The 20,156-nt window shown below is 39.6% G+C and overlaps 1 protein-coding gene across 3 annotated transcripts in view; it reads right to left on the reverse strand.

Annotated features, from left to right (window-relative positions):
• Nucleotides 1-15,302, reverse strand: part of LOC149198657 (uncharacterized) — an 89,653-nt gene extending 74,351 nt beyond the window's left edge. Inside the window, exons 1-2 of one of the 3 annotated variants that reach the window (XM_089402100.1) lie at nt 14,989-15,302; nt 14,033-14,666 (exon numbers count right to left, since the gene is read on the reverse strand). In XM_089402100.1, the coding sequence (XP_089258226.1) occupies nt 14,033-14,318 (286 nt within the window). In that variant the 5' untranslated portion in view covers nt 14,319-14,666; nt 14,989-15,302. Of the gene's footprint in view, nt 1-14,032; nt 14,667-14,883; nt 14,906-14,988 lie in introns of those variants that run through there. The other 2 variants (XM_089402098.1, XM_089402099.1) reach the window with 2 other exon arrangements.
• Between the last annotated feature and the right edge of the window lie 4,854 nt (nt 15,303-20,156).

Consider the following 20,156-nt stretch of genomic DNA (forward strand, 5'->3'; position numbering starts at 1 on the left):
GAAACTTGGGTTGTGAGAAGACTCTCCTTATTGTTGTCTTGTGGAATCTCTCCAAGTTGTTGTAGATTTCTCTCCTTGGCAAATGTGTCTCAGCCTCCTTGTACTCTTCCTCTTTGTTGAAGAATCTAGGGCAAATAAGTGTAGTGTGATTCTTCGTTACTTGATAACAATTTGTGGAGTCTTTTTACTTTTTCTTGTTAGCTTAATCTTCTTCTTCTTATTATTAATGCATGTGTGTGTACTTCATCAAACTGCTACCAAAACATAAGAACAAGAACACAAGATGTTGGCTCTTTGCTAGGGCCAAAACCTCTCTTCTCTTGAGAGGAAAACCCTTTGGTAAGTTTTCTCTTATTGAAGCTTCTTTCTTGATCAATGCCAAACCCTAGACCCTTGACTAGAAGAACCTCCAAGCACAAGTCAAGTCCTTCCTTTTCTTTGCACTATGTTTCCCCGACACTTTGTCTACCTCCTTCCGGCACTTCGTCCTTCTTCCAGCACTTCGTTCTTCCTTCCACTGTAAGTAGATCTTATAGAAGAGATACGTTGCCTTAGTGATATCCTTCACGTAAGGATACTCATTCCTTCTCTTGATCATCCAAGTTCCTTCTTGGTGTATGGTGGAAGGCTTAGCGTGACAACACTGCAGCTCTAATTCTTGCACGTGTGAGAGGTACCCTAGAGAATTAGGGTCCTTTTTCCTTTGCCATAGAGATAGGATTTTTCGCTTGACTTAGGGGGCCTTGTAGGCCTAATTTCAAACCCAACCAACACTAATTCATGAACTGTTTGATCTTGCTGTTATACCCGCAGACTTACCCACCTCTTCTTCACACGTGTGACTATTTCTAGCCCTAGAAACAATCCTCTTCACTTGGGCCTTCTTCCTCCTTCCTTCGCTTGTCTTGGAGACCCTTTAGGCTTATGTTCTTATTCCAAATAATGAAGTTTGTGTGACTATAATAGAGGGATGCTATGACAGCAAAGAGACCCTCTCCTTCTTCGCACGTGTAACTGTCTTTTAGCCCTAGAATAGACTTCCAAGGCTTTGGTATTTCTTCCTCCTTTTTTGCTATACTTGTAGACCCTTTCTTCGTCCCTTCTTCACCCTTTTTCTCAGCTACTTTCGCTGATTTCAAAGAGATGGATGCCGTTATAGTGGAGTGGACAGCCTCTATATATAAAGGATTGTCCCTTCCTTTAGGCCGACTAGAAGACAGTTTGTAGGCCGACTTGTTGTCTTACTTCGGATGGCTTCTTTGGTGGTGTAACATGCTTGAATGAACTTCTTTGGTGGTGCCTTTGCATAGGGGGAGACTTAACTTTGCTTGGAGGTATTCTCTTGACTTTAATGCATATTCATACATGGTGTAACATGCCCTTAAGGCCTTCAACATTTCCTTTTGACTATTTGACTCACTTATAGCATTTAACATGTGCTAGACCTACTTCAATGAGCAAGAAACTCATTGACATATATTATAAAAATAATATTTCTTTTCTTGAATAAGTACAAATATCAAAAGTACATTTATGAAGACCGAACCTAATTACATTTTCTTCAACACTCTCTTCACTTCTTCAACAAATGCACATGAAGAATATGAGAGCCTCCTTTTGTAGAAGCTATCTCATCCTCTCCTTGAAGCTATCTTAGCTTCCTCTTATAGCTATATCAGCCTCCTCTTCTCCTTCTCCAACTCTACACTTGAAGAATGAATGCTCTCCTTTGCCTTTTCTCCCTTTTTAGTCTTCTCTAATGAAGCGAAGCCCTAATCCTATGATCAAGGGCTTAGCTCGCCTTGATCAAGGGTGGAGATCTAATCTCCCATTGACCCCTTTTCATGTCTCCCGCTTCATTAAGAGCCTCCCTAGTCACTTTAATGTTGTTTTTTACCTTGTACCTTTTTCCACATAAAGTCACTTTATAAACATAAAGTAACTTTAATAATATAAAGGACCATGTACTTTTTCTCATAAAGTCAATTTAAAAACATAAAGTGACACTAATATTATAAAGTACTAAGTACCTTTTGAACCTAATAAAGTGACTAAAAGTCGCATGACATTAATAACTCATAAAGTCACCCACTGAAAAGGTGTCTCACGTGTTTTCCTAGCCAAAGACAAAAATCACTAGGCAACACTTCCTCAGTACCCTTTTTCTCAACAGAGCCTGTCACATACCAAAACGAGGCCCCATGAAGTGTGCCCCTAGGTAGGTGTAAGTTGTGGTGATCTCAATATCGACGCCCTAGTATTCTTTGAGAAATCTAGGGCATTAGGTATTAGGTGATTTCTCTTCAATTAGTAATTGCTTGTGAGTGCTTTTTACAACTTTAGATTAGAACCTTCTTTACTTAAGTTATTAGTGTTCTTCTTCATCAAACAGCGACCAATGCATGAACATAAATAAACAAGAGACACGGAATGTAGGATATGAGCCAAGGCCAAAACCTCTCACTCTTTGAGAGGAAAACCCGCACAAATTCTTCTTATAGAGATTCCAATTGATGAATACCAAGACCCTTGACGTAGTTGCACTCCGAGACAAAGGCACTATTTCTCTTAATAGTCTTTTGCGCTTTTCTTCTTCTTGACTCCTCTTCTTCTTTGACATTCTTAGCACTGAGATTATCTCCTATCTGAGAATACTGTGATAGCAATGAATTGTAGACACACTTGAGATGGCACTAAAACACATCACTGTAATGTCATCGAAATGTGATCACTATAGCAGCACCGAAAAACTTTTTCCAAACTGTGTTCCTCCACTGTAGCACCAAGACTTTCTCTCAGAAATCCGAACTTTTGTTTCAGTGATTAGCCCTATAGATTCTTGTTGTTCCTTCGTCACCTATCCGAGTTCTTCTGCAATTTGACATCCAAACTTTAGAGATAATCCGAACTTCTTTCTGTACTTTGCCACTGCAACTGTGATCCAAATTACAGAAGTAAACCGAACTCCTTGACTTCTCACCGAATTGTAGTCTTCTCACTGAACCGTGTGGCACTGAAACTTCCTCTTTGAAATAGTCATCCGAATCTCAGAGGTGATCCGAATCTACCCCTATAGAATAGGCCGAGGTGTCTATTTATAGTAGTCTGCCTATGAATATAAGCCAACATGACCTTATGAAGGGATGTGTCTTTAATTAGGTGAGCCAACATGAGTCTTCTACTTCATCTTGAGGCCGACTTTGAAGAGGATAAGTTATGCTTGTCTTTGGAGGGCTTCTAGACAATCCTATTGACTTGTATACATTGTAGCATGCCCAAGAAGGGTTCTTTATACATGACATTGACTCTTTTAGACTTTTATGACTATATGACAAATCCTAAAGGCTCTTTTAGACCTGCCTTTAGGGCACTTTAGGACAGCAGCTTAGGGTCTCTTCTAGACCTGCGTTTAGGGCACTTTAGGATAGCAGCTTAGGGTTTCTTCTAGACCTGCGTTAAAGCCTCTCCTTGTTGCATTATAGAAGCCTCCTTGACTACGTTAAAGCCTCCCCTCCATGACTACGTCTAGATCTCATTAGGGCAACGTATTCTCCTCTAGATTTCTCCTTCCACCAAAACCCAAACAAGTGGAGAGAGATCACAAGAGAGATGAGTGTGTAAAATGACTTGAAGACCTCTTCTATTTATGGTGAAACGTTGAGGATAGGTTGGGGTAATTTGGTTGTTGGCCGACCTTGACGAATTGTCACATAACACAAATAAATTCATATCTCCATGAATACATGTCGGAATCAGATGATCTTTAGATCAATCCTACACCTCCCGATGAGAAGAATCCAAGAAAAATATCAACTGCCATAAATAAGAAGACCCACATGGAGTTTGGCCCTAGTTGCCAATTTTAACACATATACTTCAAGGTTGAAAAGGACAGGCCTCTCATTCTGGTTCTTTATGTGGATGATCTCTTTCTAGCAAGTGATGACCCTCTCATTCACCTATGCCAGAGGGAGTTGGTTTCCAAATTCGAAATGAAGGACCTCAGATTGATGTACTACTTCCTTGGGTTGGAGGTCTAGCAAAAGCCAGGTAAGATTTTCCTTTCTCAAGGAAAATACATTGTGAAGTTGCTTGAGAGATGTGGGATGGTGGACTGCAAGTTCATGTCTACTCCGATGGAACTTAACTTCAAGAAGCTATGTGGAAATGTTGTTGGGCTCGGGTTAGCGGACCCTTCCGAGTATTGACAACTTGTGGGGCCCTTGATGTTCTTGGTAAACTCACGTCCTGACATATGCTTCGCTGTGAACACGTTGAGTCAATTTATGGTCAAGCCTCATCACATTCATTGGATTGTTGCTAAGAATCTCTTGAGATATCTTCGGCGCACAATCTGGATCGTAAGAGCACGTCTGGGTGTTGCTTCTCTTTGGGTTTGTTTCAATATCTTGGATGAGCAAGAAGCAGAAATCGGTTGCTTTAAGCACCGACGGGGCCGAATACATTGCTGCGAGTATGGCCTGTTATGAAGTTGGTTGCTTGAGGAAGCTCTTCAGTGAGCTATTTGAGCACATGCTAGATACCACCGTGATCTTCTGCGACAACCAGAGTGGGATTCACCTTTCAAAAAATACTGTGTTCCACAACCACTCCAAGCACATTGATATCAGGTACAACTTTATCTGGGATATGGTACAACAAGGGAGCAGTAAGGCTCCAACACATCAGGACAAATGAGCAAGTCGTAGACATTCTCACGAAGCCCTTAGGGAAGGTCAAATTCTTAACCTTCCGAGAGAGAGACTTGGAGTCATGGAAAGACCCTCCTATGAGGGTGGCATCAGTTGGACATTGAGCTATGGGAGCTCCTGGGGGCTTGGGGCACTTCTTAGAGCTATGAGCGACCATAGGGTGAGTGGTTCACCTTCCCCTAGTGGTGCGCTATGTACAGGGTGAGTGGATCACCTTCCCCTGTGATACCCCATGATGGTTGACATGTGTGTAGGATGAGTGGTTCACCTTCCCCTACGATTACGGACACGTATGTGGGGTGAGTGGTTCACCTTCCCATACGATTGACATATGCATAGGATGAGTGGTTCACCTTCTCCTATGGCATATGAACAGGATGAGTGGTTCACCTTCTCCTGTCGATGCCCCAACATACATCCTACCCACGGAGTCAGAGACTCATGGGAAGTACCTCTCATCTGACCAATGAGTTGGGAAAAGTGGTTAGGGACCATAGCACTACTGATGGAAGCATCGTGTACTCCCTATGACTAGGATGCATGGTGCTCAACAACTTGATATGGGATCATTTGAGGTTCTACCTCTGGACTGACCTTTGTCAACGGAGAATGGTAAGGTCTTGTGACTCACTCTTGATCACTTCTTCTTCATTATTACTTCATGGTTCAGTAGAGCAGAGCAAAGATGACAAAGATGGTACATGACAACAGGATGGCATGATGATGACAGATGGATTGGCAGGTGGAATTCTCCCTAGTTGAGAGGGAGTGTTAAAATTGGCAACTAGGGCCAAATTCCACCTTGGGACAACTCATATGATGGAGATGATTATTGCATTGGATTCCTCTTTTCGAGAGGTCCAAGATTGATATAAAGATCATCTCATTCGAACAAGCAGAAGTGTGATTTTGAATTTATTCTCTCACATGTACAAATTGTTCAGGTCGGCCTCAACTTAATGTAGGCTCAAGAAGCCCAATAGATGTGTCTCCTCGCCCACAACAAAGTGTATAAATAAAATAGACCTCACACCTCATTTGGACATCATTCACTCACACATTTCTTCTCTCTATTCATCAGATTGGTTCGTACAGCTTGGGCATCTTCTCTCTCTCACACGTGCGGCTAGGAGCAGTGTTTTTCTGGGCTAAAACAAAACCAAAAATTTCAGACTGTTGACCAATGTTGATTTGACCGAATTTGAATGTGTTTTTGGAGGCAGAATTTTTCTCTCTTGAGGCCGCATTGATTGGCACGAAAATTGAGGCATTTTGGGTTGTTTGACCTGCGTTGACCACAGGGCTGACTGTTGTTTGACCGAGTTTGAATAGAGCTTGTGGGACTGTGTTGGGTTGACTTTGACCCTTGTTGGAGGCCAAATTCGACTGCCTTTGACCAAGCTTCAAAGGAGGTGTTTTGTTGTTGATTTGACCAACGTTGACTTTCTGGTTAAGGTTGAAGTTTGACTGCAAAATTTGACAGGGTTGATTTGACTTTGTATTGGGCTAGTCTATTTGATTTTTGTACTCTCACTCTCTATTGAACTATTGAATAATAATAAGAAGATTTTATCAAAGGGGTTCCCCACATTGGGGTTTTTCCTTGGCATCTGCCAAATCTAGTGTCCTCTTGTCTTATGCATTTATTTTATGTTCTATTTGCATTTACTGCTGTCAATGTGATTAATGGTTAATGTGATTGCTACTAGAAATAATTGGAAATTGTTATTGGGCTACTAAGGAACATTGAAGTAAACTGTGTTAAGCATAGAACACACCATTGTTATCTAAAATTAACAATAAGGCACTATGCTCATAAGTAATTCAATCTAATCCTTTTAACGGCTAAAATCAACCAAGTGGCTAAGCCATTCAATCGTGTCTCCCAGACTTGTTGGTTGCCAATAACTCTTGAATTCCCTCATTTCATAGGGACTACCCCCATAGCTTGTTGTTGGGAGACAGCTAGAAGGGAGTGGGCGGTGATCAGAGTGACAGCCCTCGTCCTAAGTCGTTGTCGCACCGTGCCTGTACAATCTAAGCGACAACAGAGTTCATCTCAGAGCCAAGGTTAAATTTTCTCATCTGCCAATTCGACAACCTCATTCTAGCTTAGGAGCCTCTAGTTTTAGGCCTAGTAAGAAAGCTAATATTCCTCCAAAAAAGAAGAATGCTCAAAAAACTCATGTAGTCAAAGCTCTCTTCAAGAATCCATCTACTTAGACACAATGACTAAGCCATGGTTCACAAATGCTTTTAGACCTTTGGATATGAGCGCCATTTAAGGATTCCTTAACAAGATGCCTGATATAATTGAGGAATGGTTACCTAAGTTCACCAGAAATGATGTTGCCAAAACCAAACAACATATAGATCTATTTTACTAGTATGTTGGTGGTCAACATATCAAAGAGAAAGATGTCGTCGTGAAACTCTTTGCTTTATCTTTTGAAGAAAATGCTAAATTATGGAACCTAATCTTACCTAATGGAGAGACCAAGGATTGGGACCAATTCCATGAAACTTTCAACAAGAGACGGCCAACTACGAAAGATGGAAGACTATTGACGGCTTAGTTTCATGAAATAAAGAAAAAAATAATGTGTCTAAGACTTTAATCAGTGATTTGATATCTTAGTCAAAGAGATAACAACTAATTTTAAGCCCACTGCAAATATTATACTATTGTTTTTTATGAGCACTTTAACTATGCTCTTGAAGACAAGGGTCCTACAGGCTTGGATCAAGCAAAGGAATATGTCATTTGTGTGAAAGATAACCTTGCAACTTCCAAGGTTGATTTTTTCTTATATCCTAGAGCCAAGATTGAACCCAAGTCTAAATCTATGAATCATGATGACCCAGCTTTACACACCTTTGCCCAGAAGTTTAATAAGGTAACTAATAAGCTTACGCAGGGTCAAATTGCCATGACGAACAAGTTGACTCTTTTGGATAAAAAGAGAGGATCTCGTTCAAGTTATCCTCCTTAGCCCCATTATAGTAATGACAAAGGAACCTAGGCCCAAGTAATAGTAAGCCTCATCCTCAACAGAATTTTGAAATGGATCCAGAAACTTTCAATGCGTTTTTGACCCATTGATGCCCCAATTGAATTTTCAATGAAAAGCTTCCAAAACCCTAAACTCCTAAACACCAAAACCCTATTATAGCCCTTTTTTCCCACCTTATGTCAAATAGAGGAACCCTAGCTCAAAATCCTAAGTTGTTGGCCTGAATGCATCCTTCTCCCTCCCTAATTGTGCTATTTTACAAAACCATCCCTCCCATAGGCCTATCATCCTAACACCCATCGCTCCATTATAGTGGGGGTCGGAGCAGCCTGACACCTAAGTTCCCTAAATGTCTTTGGCTGGGAACAATGGAGGTCAAATTTCTAGAATGGGTCACTCTTGAGGAGATTAGCTTGACTCACTTGTCCCTGAGTTGGTTGGGGGTCAATTATTAGAGAAGATTCCTAACTTCTCATGGCCCTACCTGTCTTGATACATTTTCCTAAGTTCGGAAAAAGCCTATATATAGAGACCCTATCAAGAGGAGAAGGGAGTGATATAGAGAATATAGCTCAATGATGCTAGTGGATTTTTGCTAGAACTTCTCTTCCAAGTGAGATGAGCCCAATCTTCTTGTAAGTCGAGGGAAGGATAGTATCAAGAATCGGGGACAAGATCACACTATTACTAAGGTATATTGTGCCTTGTACTTTTAGTCTTTTTATATTGATATGAATGCAAATTATTTCCCTTCTAGTGTCTTGTTTATGATATGGAGAGCTTGATCATGTTTTTGTATTGAGTTTATTTGCTAAGCTAATTTGCCTTCCACAGAGGCAAGCATCATCTTTGTATGTTTGTGCTTGTGCAAAAGATCAGGTCCAGCAGTTTGAGTGGGATCTCCAGGTAGGAGCAGGATCTTCAGCAACCAAGGATCTACAAAATCTACACCAAGCTGTGAGGGTTGAAGCACAAACTCTTTCCTCGTTTGTCTCTTGTGTGTATGTGGATAGTTGTTAGGCCCCTATACTACTAGTGTAACCCCTTATTATTATTAGTACAACCCACTTATTATACTGATGTACCCATGTAATGCCCATATTGTTACTCTTGTGCCCCATAGAAGCCCACTATTGTTATTATTGTGCCCTTACATTATTATTGTTATGTCGGCTCTGATTATGTTATGACCCCTTAGACTCCTATATATAGAAAGGAGGTATTTTCATTTGTATCATCCAAGAATTATTCATTTATGTAATGTAAAGGAGGTTGCCCCCCTCGAAGAGGCTGAATTCTAAGGCGTTGATCTATCTTTTCTATCTTTTCTTGAGCTGGTTTCATAACATTTGGTATCAGAGCTTTGGATTCTAGGGTTTCGCTACTCCAAACAGGTCATCGTGGCATTTTCACTATAGTTTTTTTTTGCGACGTTTCAGAAGTTGCAAAAAAAACCCATTTGAGAAGAAATCGCGTTGAACCTTAGGTTCGAATTTCAGAGCTTTTCGCGCGATATTTGCGGAGATATGATCTGAGGAAGTTGGTCTTTTTGCAGACTCCTGAATTACATTCAAAACAGGTGACCTGGGGAAAATCGTCATAACTTTCTCTCTGGAGATTGGATTGAAATTTCGTAAGAAGGTACAGAAAGAGGACGAACTGTAGTTTCTTGTATATCTTTTTCAGAGCCAAAGGTCGAAAATTTGACACGTGGCACTTCATACAAGTTCACTCTTTGGGAAAGGTCTATAATCAGGTCATCTTGGGAGATTGTGCATAACTCTTTCTTGGAGAATCCAATTTGGATCAGACTGGTGGCATTGGAAAGAGGACACAGAGGGCTACTACAGGTAGCAATTTCAGAACTTAAATATCCGAAAGTACAGAGTTACAGTCGTTTCAATATCGAGGTCCTAAAATCAAGAAAAAGCAAGATGAGGAAGTTTGATGGCAAGGATCCGGTAAATTGGATACTTCAGATGGAGCAATATTTTGATCTACATGGTGTACCACTGTTACAAAAGGTATGTATTGCATCTTCATATTTAGAACCAGATCAATTTTTATGGTATAAAGGGCTTTGTTCTCGTAAACAACTTGTTACGTGGTCAATTCTCACGGAGGAAATGATAGCACATTATGAGGATACAAAGAGCAACACCTTCTTTAGAGCAACACCACAACAATTGGAAAGAGTAAAAAGTCTTTGTGACATATTTGAAAGTAAAATTATGGCAACAAGGAAGTCTACCCCTCACAACTATAAAGATGGACGTGTTGTTTCTCCTAGCTTTCCACAACCTACAAGGGTCACACCACAAAAATTGGAAGAAAAAAGAGAAAAAGGGCTTTGTTACAATTGTGATAGCAAATGCACTAAAGGTCATAAGTGTGCTGAGAAGAAATTATTTTACATAGAGTATGAAGAAGAGGAAGAAAAGGATCAAGAAACATCAAAAGAAGAGGATATATGCCAAGACCCGACCCCAGAGAAAGAAGAAATGAATCAGAACATATCTTGTAAACTATTGGCAAGAATGACCACTCCTCAAACTCTTAAGATAGAAGGACATATCAAGAAGAAAAAGGTGCAAGAAGTGAAAGATCACATCAAAAAAGAAGAAATGAATCCAACCATATCTTGTAATTCACTGGTCGGAATTACCACTCCTCAAACTATCAAGATAGAAGGACATATCAAGAAGAAAAATGTTCAAGAAGTGAAAGATCACATCGAGCTTCAAGAAATGAATCCGACCATATCTTGTAAAGGATTGGAAGAAATTACCACGCCTCAAACTCTAAAGATAGAAGGACATATCAAGAAGAAAAAGGTTCAAGCAGTGAAAGATCACATCGAGCATCAACAACAAGTTCTCCAACTTTTAAAGGATAACGCCACTTCGGTGCAAAATCAAATGAAACAACAGGTAGATCAACATCATAGTGAAAAATGTTTTGATGTAGGCGATGGGGTATTTTTACTGCTACATCTAAAGCAAGCTATTTATGAGAAGGAAATGTTGGCAATACTACATGCACTTAAAAAATGGCGACCTTATCGAATGGGAAGACTCTTCAAAGATGAGGATGTGGAAGCATTGTTTTGTGCTATTTCTATTATCCAACAAGATTGGATAAATGAAGCAAGGGATGAATGGAAGAAAGACAAAGATGTATGGCCACTTATTCAAAAGTTGCAAAAGATCCCAATTCAGAAGGAAGGAAAAATCATATTGGAACCTAGAGTAGTCACAGAAACAAGAACCTGACAGCTACGAAATCAATCAATTTCAGAGTATCTCATCAAGTGGAAGAACCTCCCTGCTGAAGATTCCACATGGGAAGACAAGAATTTTATACAGAAGCATCAAGAACTACTCAAGCGTTGAGGACAACGCTTTTTGAAGGAGAGGGGCATGTTAGGCCCCTATACTACTAGTGTAACCCCTTATTGTTATTAGTACAACCCACTTATTACACTGATGTACCCATGTAGTGCCCATATTGTTACTCTTGTGCCCCATAGAAGCCCACTATTGTTATTATTGTGCCCTTACATTATTATTGTTATGTTGGCTCTGATTATGTTATGACCCCTTAGACTCCTATATATAAAAAGGAGGTATTTTCATTTGTATCATCCAAGAATTGTTCATTTATGTAATGTAAAGGAGGTTGCCCCCTCGAAGAGACTGAATTCTAAGGCGTTGATCTATCTTTTCTATCTTTTCTTGAGCTGGTTTCATAACAATAGTGGTAGTATAGCTACTTGGGATTGAGTTTGAAAATTCACACACTTTCTGACGGATTTGGACTCTGGAGGCAGAATCCGTGAAGTAATAACTCCTTAGCTTCTAAGTGAAATTTGGGCTAACAAACCCTAAACGCCATTCCTAATCAAGGTCTGATCTCTCCTAATGTCAAGACCTGCTCTCAAGATCTGACCTATCAAGGTCTGCTTTATCAAGGGTTGACCTATCATTATGGTCAAGGTCTGCTGTCAATGTCTAAATCTGTCCTTATGTGCTAGGGTGTTGCTCACTACACTGACACCGTTATTTCTTGCCTTAGCCTTCAAGAAAACCACTTTATCCACCACTGATATGCACATGGATGTGGCTCACAAAAATACTGGTGTGACCTGCTACATGCTAATGCTGTGATGGCCTTCAAAGTTATCAATGGTCAATGATGGTTAAAACTTATCAAATTATCAATTATGGTACATGAATGGCCAATAGTAATATGCATGATAACTATCTTTTTTGGTTTTGGTTATAACCTGTAGTTCTACTCTTCTGATTCCTGAAAGGTCCTGAATCTGGAATCTTTCTTTCTTTTTCTTACTTGCCATTTTCCTCGCCATATCTGGATCCTGGCTTTTCAAAAATCTGGCAGATCCATATCCTGGTAACTTAGCTTTCTAGTTTCTAAGTCAAGAACCACCCGTTTCTAATTTTTCAAAATTTGAAAAATGTTTTCATGTTACAGAAATAGCATTTCCTTAACGGAATCTGTCGGTAATGTCTAGGAAACATTTCTCGTTCATTTTCATACAGGAAACTTCCAGAAAACATTTTGCAAACAAATGGTTTGCATAGTGTTTCCACATGGAAAATTTTCCTCTGTGAAACTTGACTCAACTCCTTTTTTCTTTTCCTTTTTTACTTCTTGTTTCCCCACCATATCCGGATCCAGGCTTTCCAAAATTCTGGCAAATCCATATCCTGTTAACTTAGCTTTTTAGTTTCTAAATCAAGAGCCCACCCAATTTCTCATGCATTTTCATGCAAGAAACTTCCAGAAAACATTTCTCAAACAAGTGGTTGACATAGTGTTTCCATATGGAAACAAGCCCCAAGTCAATTGTTTCAACCACATAGCTATCGCGTATTATGAAGGCTAGTTTCTCAAACACAGACTGCAGATATAATCAGATAAAACATCTTGTGAAAGCAATCACTGAAAACATCTCAGAGCTACTTCATCTCCTCATCCGATTACTGATTTTATAACCGTGAATCAAGGATAATAACGAAGCCTATGGTCTATACTGTAACAAGGTTACACTGCTAGAAGATAATTCAGCATCTTGTCTCTGTACAGCAACAGTTTGTGTCCATTAAAACGTGCTGTTTTAGCATTAACCTATCTCTTGACTTCGGATTGCATACTGTTACCTACGAACATGCAGTGAGAGGGATCTATTACTGCAACCCACCAAGAACTTCTAAATTAGACATTGCTCCTGCATGCTATCACATTATACTCAATTTCAATAGAAAGTAACAGTAAGGCAGGCTAATCAGCTGACATGTTACTGCTGAATTGTGTTTAGAATAACAACTTAACTCAGAGCCGCAAGGGTCAGCTCAACCGGTAGATGCACTTGTGTGAAAGTTCACAAAGGACTTGGGATTAAATCCTGTGGAGTCCCTTGGGGTTACCAGCCAGTATTTCAGCTGGCAGTTACTACCTTCATCCATCCAGAAAACTGAGGAAAAGAGGGGAAATCAGCAGAAGGCTGACAAGGTACCAACAACCTCACTTGGACCGCTTAATATACGGGTGATTCAGGGACCATATTTCTACAGAAAAACAGCCGAAGTCATGAGAAACTCAGCTTCACACAAATTTAACTATTACTGTAATTGGAAAGTAGTGTAACCCCCAGAATATGAAAAGTGGTGACAAACTTTCATCAAAAACGATGATGCCCATTGTACATCAAGCTAGTCTTTAATATTTCTTGGCAACATTTTAGCTTAAGTTTTCTATAAATTTTTAGATCAAGTATTCTGTGACTTGTACTCTTCGTTGTAAAAATGTGGGATTAAAATCCATAATCGACGGGGTACAAGAACATAAGAAATATCACTCTTTTCTCTTTCAATTTAGAAACATTTCATCAAGGCTGTACTCTGCCACTTTCTGCATTTAGAAACATGCCACACTTCAAATATATTTTGTGTTTAATGTGTTTGTATAACCATCTACTACAACCATAGTTGCAGATGTTTAGTATCATGTTCTTCACTATTCAATATTCATAAAGAAATATTGAGCCCTTCATAGCAGACTTCAATATTTGTGCTGTGTATTTTTATGTACGGCCTTGAGCCAAAGTTTCGGTAATTAATGTTTTATGTGGTAGAGGATTTTGTATTCATACCCTACCTTATTTTTCCAAGGGACGTATTATAAATACCTCTTTATGACTGTGTGGCTGCCTGTATTTTTGTAAAATGTTATATGTACATGCTGCCAGGATTTATATTTTATAAAAAGATATTGAACGCATACCGGATTTAGTTGGCGAGAGTTGCATTCTAGTCATTCCCTTATTCACGCCTCCACTCCCCGGCTGCTGCAATTGAGCCAATACTTGCAGTTGCTGGGATTGGGCAGCTGCTTCTTTTAGAGAAGCATCTAGTGCATTTGAGCGGTCCACAAAACAAGCAGTGAGCAGATTATACGATCCCGCATTCGTCATCTGGGACCCAGCCCCATTTCCCCAAGACATGAGAGATGACAGTGGACTACACATTCCCACAACTGCACCCTGTACTTTTTGGCTTACAGTATGCATTGTAAAGGGCTGAGAATGAATCTACACAGCAGGATTTCGTTACGCTTCTGATTAACTTCACTTTTCAATTCCAATTTTGATTACAAGCAAAGAGGTCATAAAGACTAGGCAGACCTCAAAGGAACTTAAAAGGCAACCATAAACATATCAAAGCCCAACTAGGCCTCTGCTGAGCATAATCTCCCCAGCTCTTATGCCCTTTCGTCTCGGAACAGATCAGTCCTAGTCTTTAACTCTTCCTCTCTTGTGCTATACTTCAAGGTCCACATGATATTACACTGCTTGCTGCATGATACTTCAAAATCCTTAAATATTACTTCATCTTCACTTGAATCATGGAGCCACCTTCTGGATCAATGCACACAGTGAATGAATGAAGTGGGTATTAGCTCAGATTCACATAATATGTGAAACTACAATATAATTGCAAATGGCCGGAACAGGCAGCTAATTAATTAATGTAACACAGAGACAAACGAAAACTTCCATCATTCCAACTAAAATCCGGCAATCATACAAATTGAAATTGACTTAAATTAGTCTATAAATGAGTTTGCAATTGAACCAGAAGTAAATATGCAAGGTCGTAATTTCAGTTTGATGTGTGTATTTTGCTCTAAATAATCAGTGACATAAAATATGACCATGAGAAATTGCAGAGCAACTTCACCTGCAAGCGTAAAATCCTTTGCTCCAAACCCTAGCAACTCCTTCCCAAGGCGGTTTCTATTTCTTACATGTGTGCCTTATCCATCCAACCAAGTTCCATCCATGGCTACCTTTCCCATAAACAAATAACTAACAATATAATTCAATCAATCCTACCCATCATTCCACCCACGCAATTCCCTCTAATCACCCACTCCTCCTCACTACCCCACATATATTTGATTGGGCCATAAAATAATTGCATTCAGGTGGGTGCCCTCTACAGTCGGTGGAGGCCATCCATCAACTGTGTTTGATATATGTGATAAAGAATGAGTGTATCTTATAAGTGGTATAGTTTAGATTCGATATGTCCATTTATGTATACGACGTTCAGTCAGTACACTTGTTTAATATATTGGCAGATTGCTAAATTCCTTAGGTTGTGAATCTTACATTTTTGAAATTTATGTAGTTTCTAATTCAAGTCGATGTAGACAAAAAGTGTTTACATTAAAAAAGAGTACGGACTATTTTGGAAAGAGCGCCTGCTTTAGGAAGACAGGATTCAGAGATTTGCAGACTTAAAAGGTTTGATGGAGAAGGATCGTTAAACGTTTTTCTCAAGCAATAAATTCTATGACATTATTAAGCCTGACAATTCTTAACTCAAAGTACATGCCACGTAAAAAGAGCACAGGTTCATCCTTTTGCTCCTTGAACATTGAAATAGTTTGAACTCATTCGGCTATGCAAATAGTTTTAATGGTTAAGAACATATGCTTTGTTCTAAAAAGTTAAATCTTTAATAGTTAAGAACATATGCTTTGTTCTAAAAAGTTAAATCTTCATTGAAATAGTTTGAACTCATTCGGTTATACAAATAGTTTTAATAGTTAAGAACATATGCTTTGTTCTAAAAAGTTAAATCTTTAATAGTTAAGAACATATGCTTTGTTCTAAAAAGTTAAATCTTTAAATTTTGAGTAAAGTATGTATTTTTGTAAATTTGTCTTAAATCTTTAAATTTTAAATTTTGAATAGAGTATGTATTTTTTTGGTACTTAAATTGTTTTATGGAGATGGGTTTTTTATTATGAATAAAGTTATCTCACACTATCAATTTATTGTTTAAATTAGTTGTAACCTTAAAAATAGATTAACATTTATTTATTAATATTATTATAAATGATGAGTTTATTATATAAATTAGTTTTAATTTTAAAAATAGATTGATGCAGGAGCATGAGGTTTGAAGACAAAAGGCTTCATTTTTATTCCAAAAATCCAAAAAAAGTTTACAAGCAAAGGAGTGGGATCCTTTAGCTGTCAATTTACAAAGTTTTCTAGATGGGATTTGAGCTAGAATATAGGTAATTGAATGATTTTGTAATTAATTCAAGTAGTTCAAACTTAGTTGAGATTCTCAAGGAGAATATCAAGCAGTTTAAGTATTTATCTAGGATTAGATAGATTCGATCCATTGTTTGACAATGGGATTGTTGGATGTAAAGTATTTATGTAAGTTTTGAACTATTGTAAGGGGATTTGGCAGGATTTCGCTCGATTTGGCTATGGAGAACTAGACTGTAAAAGAATTGAAATATCTTTGTATCTTTGTGTATCCTGCGCATGAATGGTTAAATCTCGGAGGTTGAATTCCTTCGAAATATCTCTGTGTATTGTTGAATTCCAGTTTGGTCTATAAAATTAGAGTTCTATATGATCTGGTGTTATCGTGCTTAATTCCTCATTCACTGCGTATTAAGTTAAATTGAATGTGTTTCGAGCCACAGAGTTTTAGCTAGCTAAGCTCTGAATTCCATAAAGAAGAACTAAACTTGGCGGAAACGCTAAAATCACAGCGGAAGGGAAAACGTCTGATAAATTCATGAGGGAACCTGAAGAAGCCTAGAACCGTCTGATCGACAGAATCGTCAGATCTACGGTAGCCGCATGCAAACAAGCGTCGGAGTTAAACAGAGGAGTAAAGCAGTCTTCATAGGCAAAAGTTGTTTTCGCGCGGGCTCAAGGAGGTAAGCGGTATTTTGGGATAGTCACACGATTCCATTTAGCAGCCGACACGTAGCACGGAGAAACTGTGTTTCTCGCGTGCTCTCAGCTTGATAAACATCGGCAAGAATTCCACGCGATATTAAACGTCAACCGTTGGATCAAGCAAGCTTGATCAACTGAACTGAAATGGGGGGCACTAAAGGCTTGTTTTCAGCTTACAAGAACCTCTCCCACTCCAAAGCTTAAATATTCCCAAGATCAATGCTTATGATTAATAATTTGCGGCATTAAAAGAACTTGAGATAGGTGTATGCTTGTGTTTTTCCTTAACTGTTTATGTGTTTTGAGTTCATTTTCTTATGCTGAAATTAAACTGAGATAACAGTAAATAAAGCAGCAAAACAGCAAACACATAAGACAACAATATAATTAGGAGTTCACCCAAACCTCCTGGGCTACGTCTCCGTGAGCTCTAGTCAACTCGACTAAGCTCTATGGGATTATGGTAATCTTTCTTTTACAAGTTCCACACTCAACTCCATTGGTTTACAACTGAACCTATGGGTTTAGAATACCATCTTTATCCCTAGTCGTTTGGCACTCTGGCTCTCAGCTCTCGCTCTCGCTTGGGCTCTCGACTTTGGCTCTCGACTCTGGCTCTTGGCTCTGGCTCTGGGCTCTGGGCTCTGGCTCTCAGCTCTGGCTCTCGCTCTGGCTCTCGCTTTGGCTCTGGCTCTCGGCTCTCGCTCTCGCTCTAGCTCTGGCTCTCGCTCTCGCTCTCGCTCTCGCTCTCGCTCTCGCTCTAACTCTCGCTCTCGGCTCTGGCTCTCGCTTTGGCTCTAGCTCTTGGCTCTAGCTCTCACTCTGGCTCTGGCTCTCATGAGCCTCTGGGTTCGCTTGACCTCCAAGCGACTCCCGTCCGTTGAGCTCTCTGATTTCGCTCGACCTCTAAGTGACTCCAAAAACTCCCTTTGTCAATTGTGCTCTCTGGCTTTTGTGAGGCATCCTTCCGTCTCTGTGACTTCTTGTCTGTTTCTCTATGTGTCATCATTCCTCTGCCTCTGCGTTTCTTCGACTAACCCTCTGGCTCTCTAGCTCTGTGGCTCTGTGACTGGCCATCTGGCTCACTGGCTCTGTGGCTCTGTGTATTACATAATGCATCATTGTTACAGAAACGCCCCATTACAACGTGGAACCAAAACATTGTAGGAATAGGGACCGTTTCACAATGAAAAGAAGCAGGTGGCCTTTCTTCAGACAAATTCTCGAAAACAAAACAAGATTCCAATACACAAAGATAATACACGGAAATACACTATCGAGCGCAAAAACCGGACTTCAACTGGAATGCAACCACATCTATAAACCTATCAAGTCTGTTTCCTTATCGCATATCACCAACCGCATGGCGTAGGCCAAAACAACCCAATACACAGGAAATACATAGAAATCTCGTAATTCCGGATTTCAGAATTTATGAAATCGCGTCCATAATTCTATCGGGTCCAGGCTCTTTATCGCATGTCGCACGGAAAAAATGCTTAAAACCCATGAATTTGACAAATACACGAAAACATAAAGGAAATTCGCTATCGGGCGCCAAGCTGGATCTCAAACGGTATGAAATCACGTCTATAATCCTTATCGGGTCCGCGCTTTATCACAAGTCGCAATCGCAATGTGCATTGGCCCTTTGTATCGGGGATCACCGATTGTCGATCGCCGATATCGATGTATCGCTATCGGCCCCATCGCTATATCGGCATATCGTAATATTGTTGTCGCAACGGGCCCGAGGGTCTTCCCTTTGACTATGCTGATCGCTGATCGCCGATCGCCGACGTTGATCATCGCATATCGCAATCAACTCCGCCTGGGTCCCGATATCACATTTAAGCCTTTCCCCGATGCGATATGTCAGAGATCACTATCGGGGGAGTCCTTTCGCCTTTGGTCTACGTCCTCCTTTTAACCCTTCCGATGCAATTTTTCCATATAAGGCCTTAAGCCCATTTTTATAAGAATTTGCCTCCTTTTCAAAGGACAATGGGAAAACTTCTTATTACAATAACTTCTTCATCCAAAGTCCATTTTAGCCCATTCAAATTGCATTAGATTCAGATTGAAAAGATCTATGCAATGGGACTATTTCCAAGAGCATCCCTTGACTTTCATTTTCCTTTGTGAGGAACATTTTTAGACTTAGAAGTCTATTCTAGATCCATTATGGATCATCAACGATGGAGGATCACCTGGCTAGTTTGCGAGTGGGGAAAGCGTCGACCGTTGGAATGAAGAAAGAGGATCAACAATGTAGAATTAATGTGATAAAGGTTAGGAGAAAGGCGGACGTGAGAAGTTTATTAACAGCAGCGTTGTTTTCCTTTTGGTTCCGGGGTAAGTGAAGTTCTGCTAATTTTTCAGGTAATTTTAGCAATTTTGTTGTTTTAGTAGAATATCTAAGTTTGGAGGTGTATGACTGAAACTGAGAAGGAAATTTAAGAAGAACTTCCACCTGCACTTGAGGAGATAGTTTCTGGATTTGAACGATTATCCCATACACCTACAACCAAACCACCATTTGTGGTATCAAAGCAGCCTACTGACACTGAACAGGATCTCAAGGATCAGAAAAAGAAATCCAACATGGCTTTTAGAGTTGGAGGAAGAAATGGTGGTTGAAAAAGAGGAAGACCAGTTGCAAATGTTGAAGTATTAGAATCTATGCAACAGATGGAAGCTAGATTAGAAGCAATGGAAATGGCAAGAGATGAAGATGCTGGAGATATCAGTGAGCCTGAAGTTGGAGCTGCAGAAGAAGAGGAACCTGCAGATGTAACTCCTAAGATGAGATTCTTTAAGTCAATATTGAGATCCACATCTAAACCCAGACTGGAAGTTTCAATTTATATAGGAATTTTAAGCCCTGAGGAATTGAGAGACTGGATTAATGATATGGAGAAATTCTTTGATTATGAAGAAACAAAAGAAGGAAAGAAAGTGAAGTTTGTTGTCACAAAATTGAAAGGACATGCAGCACTTTGGTGGGATGGAGTGCAGGTAGAAAGAAGAAAACTTGGTAAACAACCAATTGAAAATTGGAACAAGGTGGTGGCAAAGTTGAAGGGTAAGTTCTTGCCAAGTGATTATCAACACACATTATTTAGACAGATG

This window comes from Pinus tabuliformis, chromosome 2_1 (assembly GCF_031772625.1).
Source record: "Pinus tabuliformis cultivar Carrire ecotype Pingquan chromosome 2_1, CPIR1, whole genome shotgun sequence".
NCBI lineage: Eukaryota > Viridiplantae > Streptophyta > Pinopsida > Pinales > Pinaceae > Pinus > Pinus tabuliformis.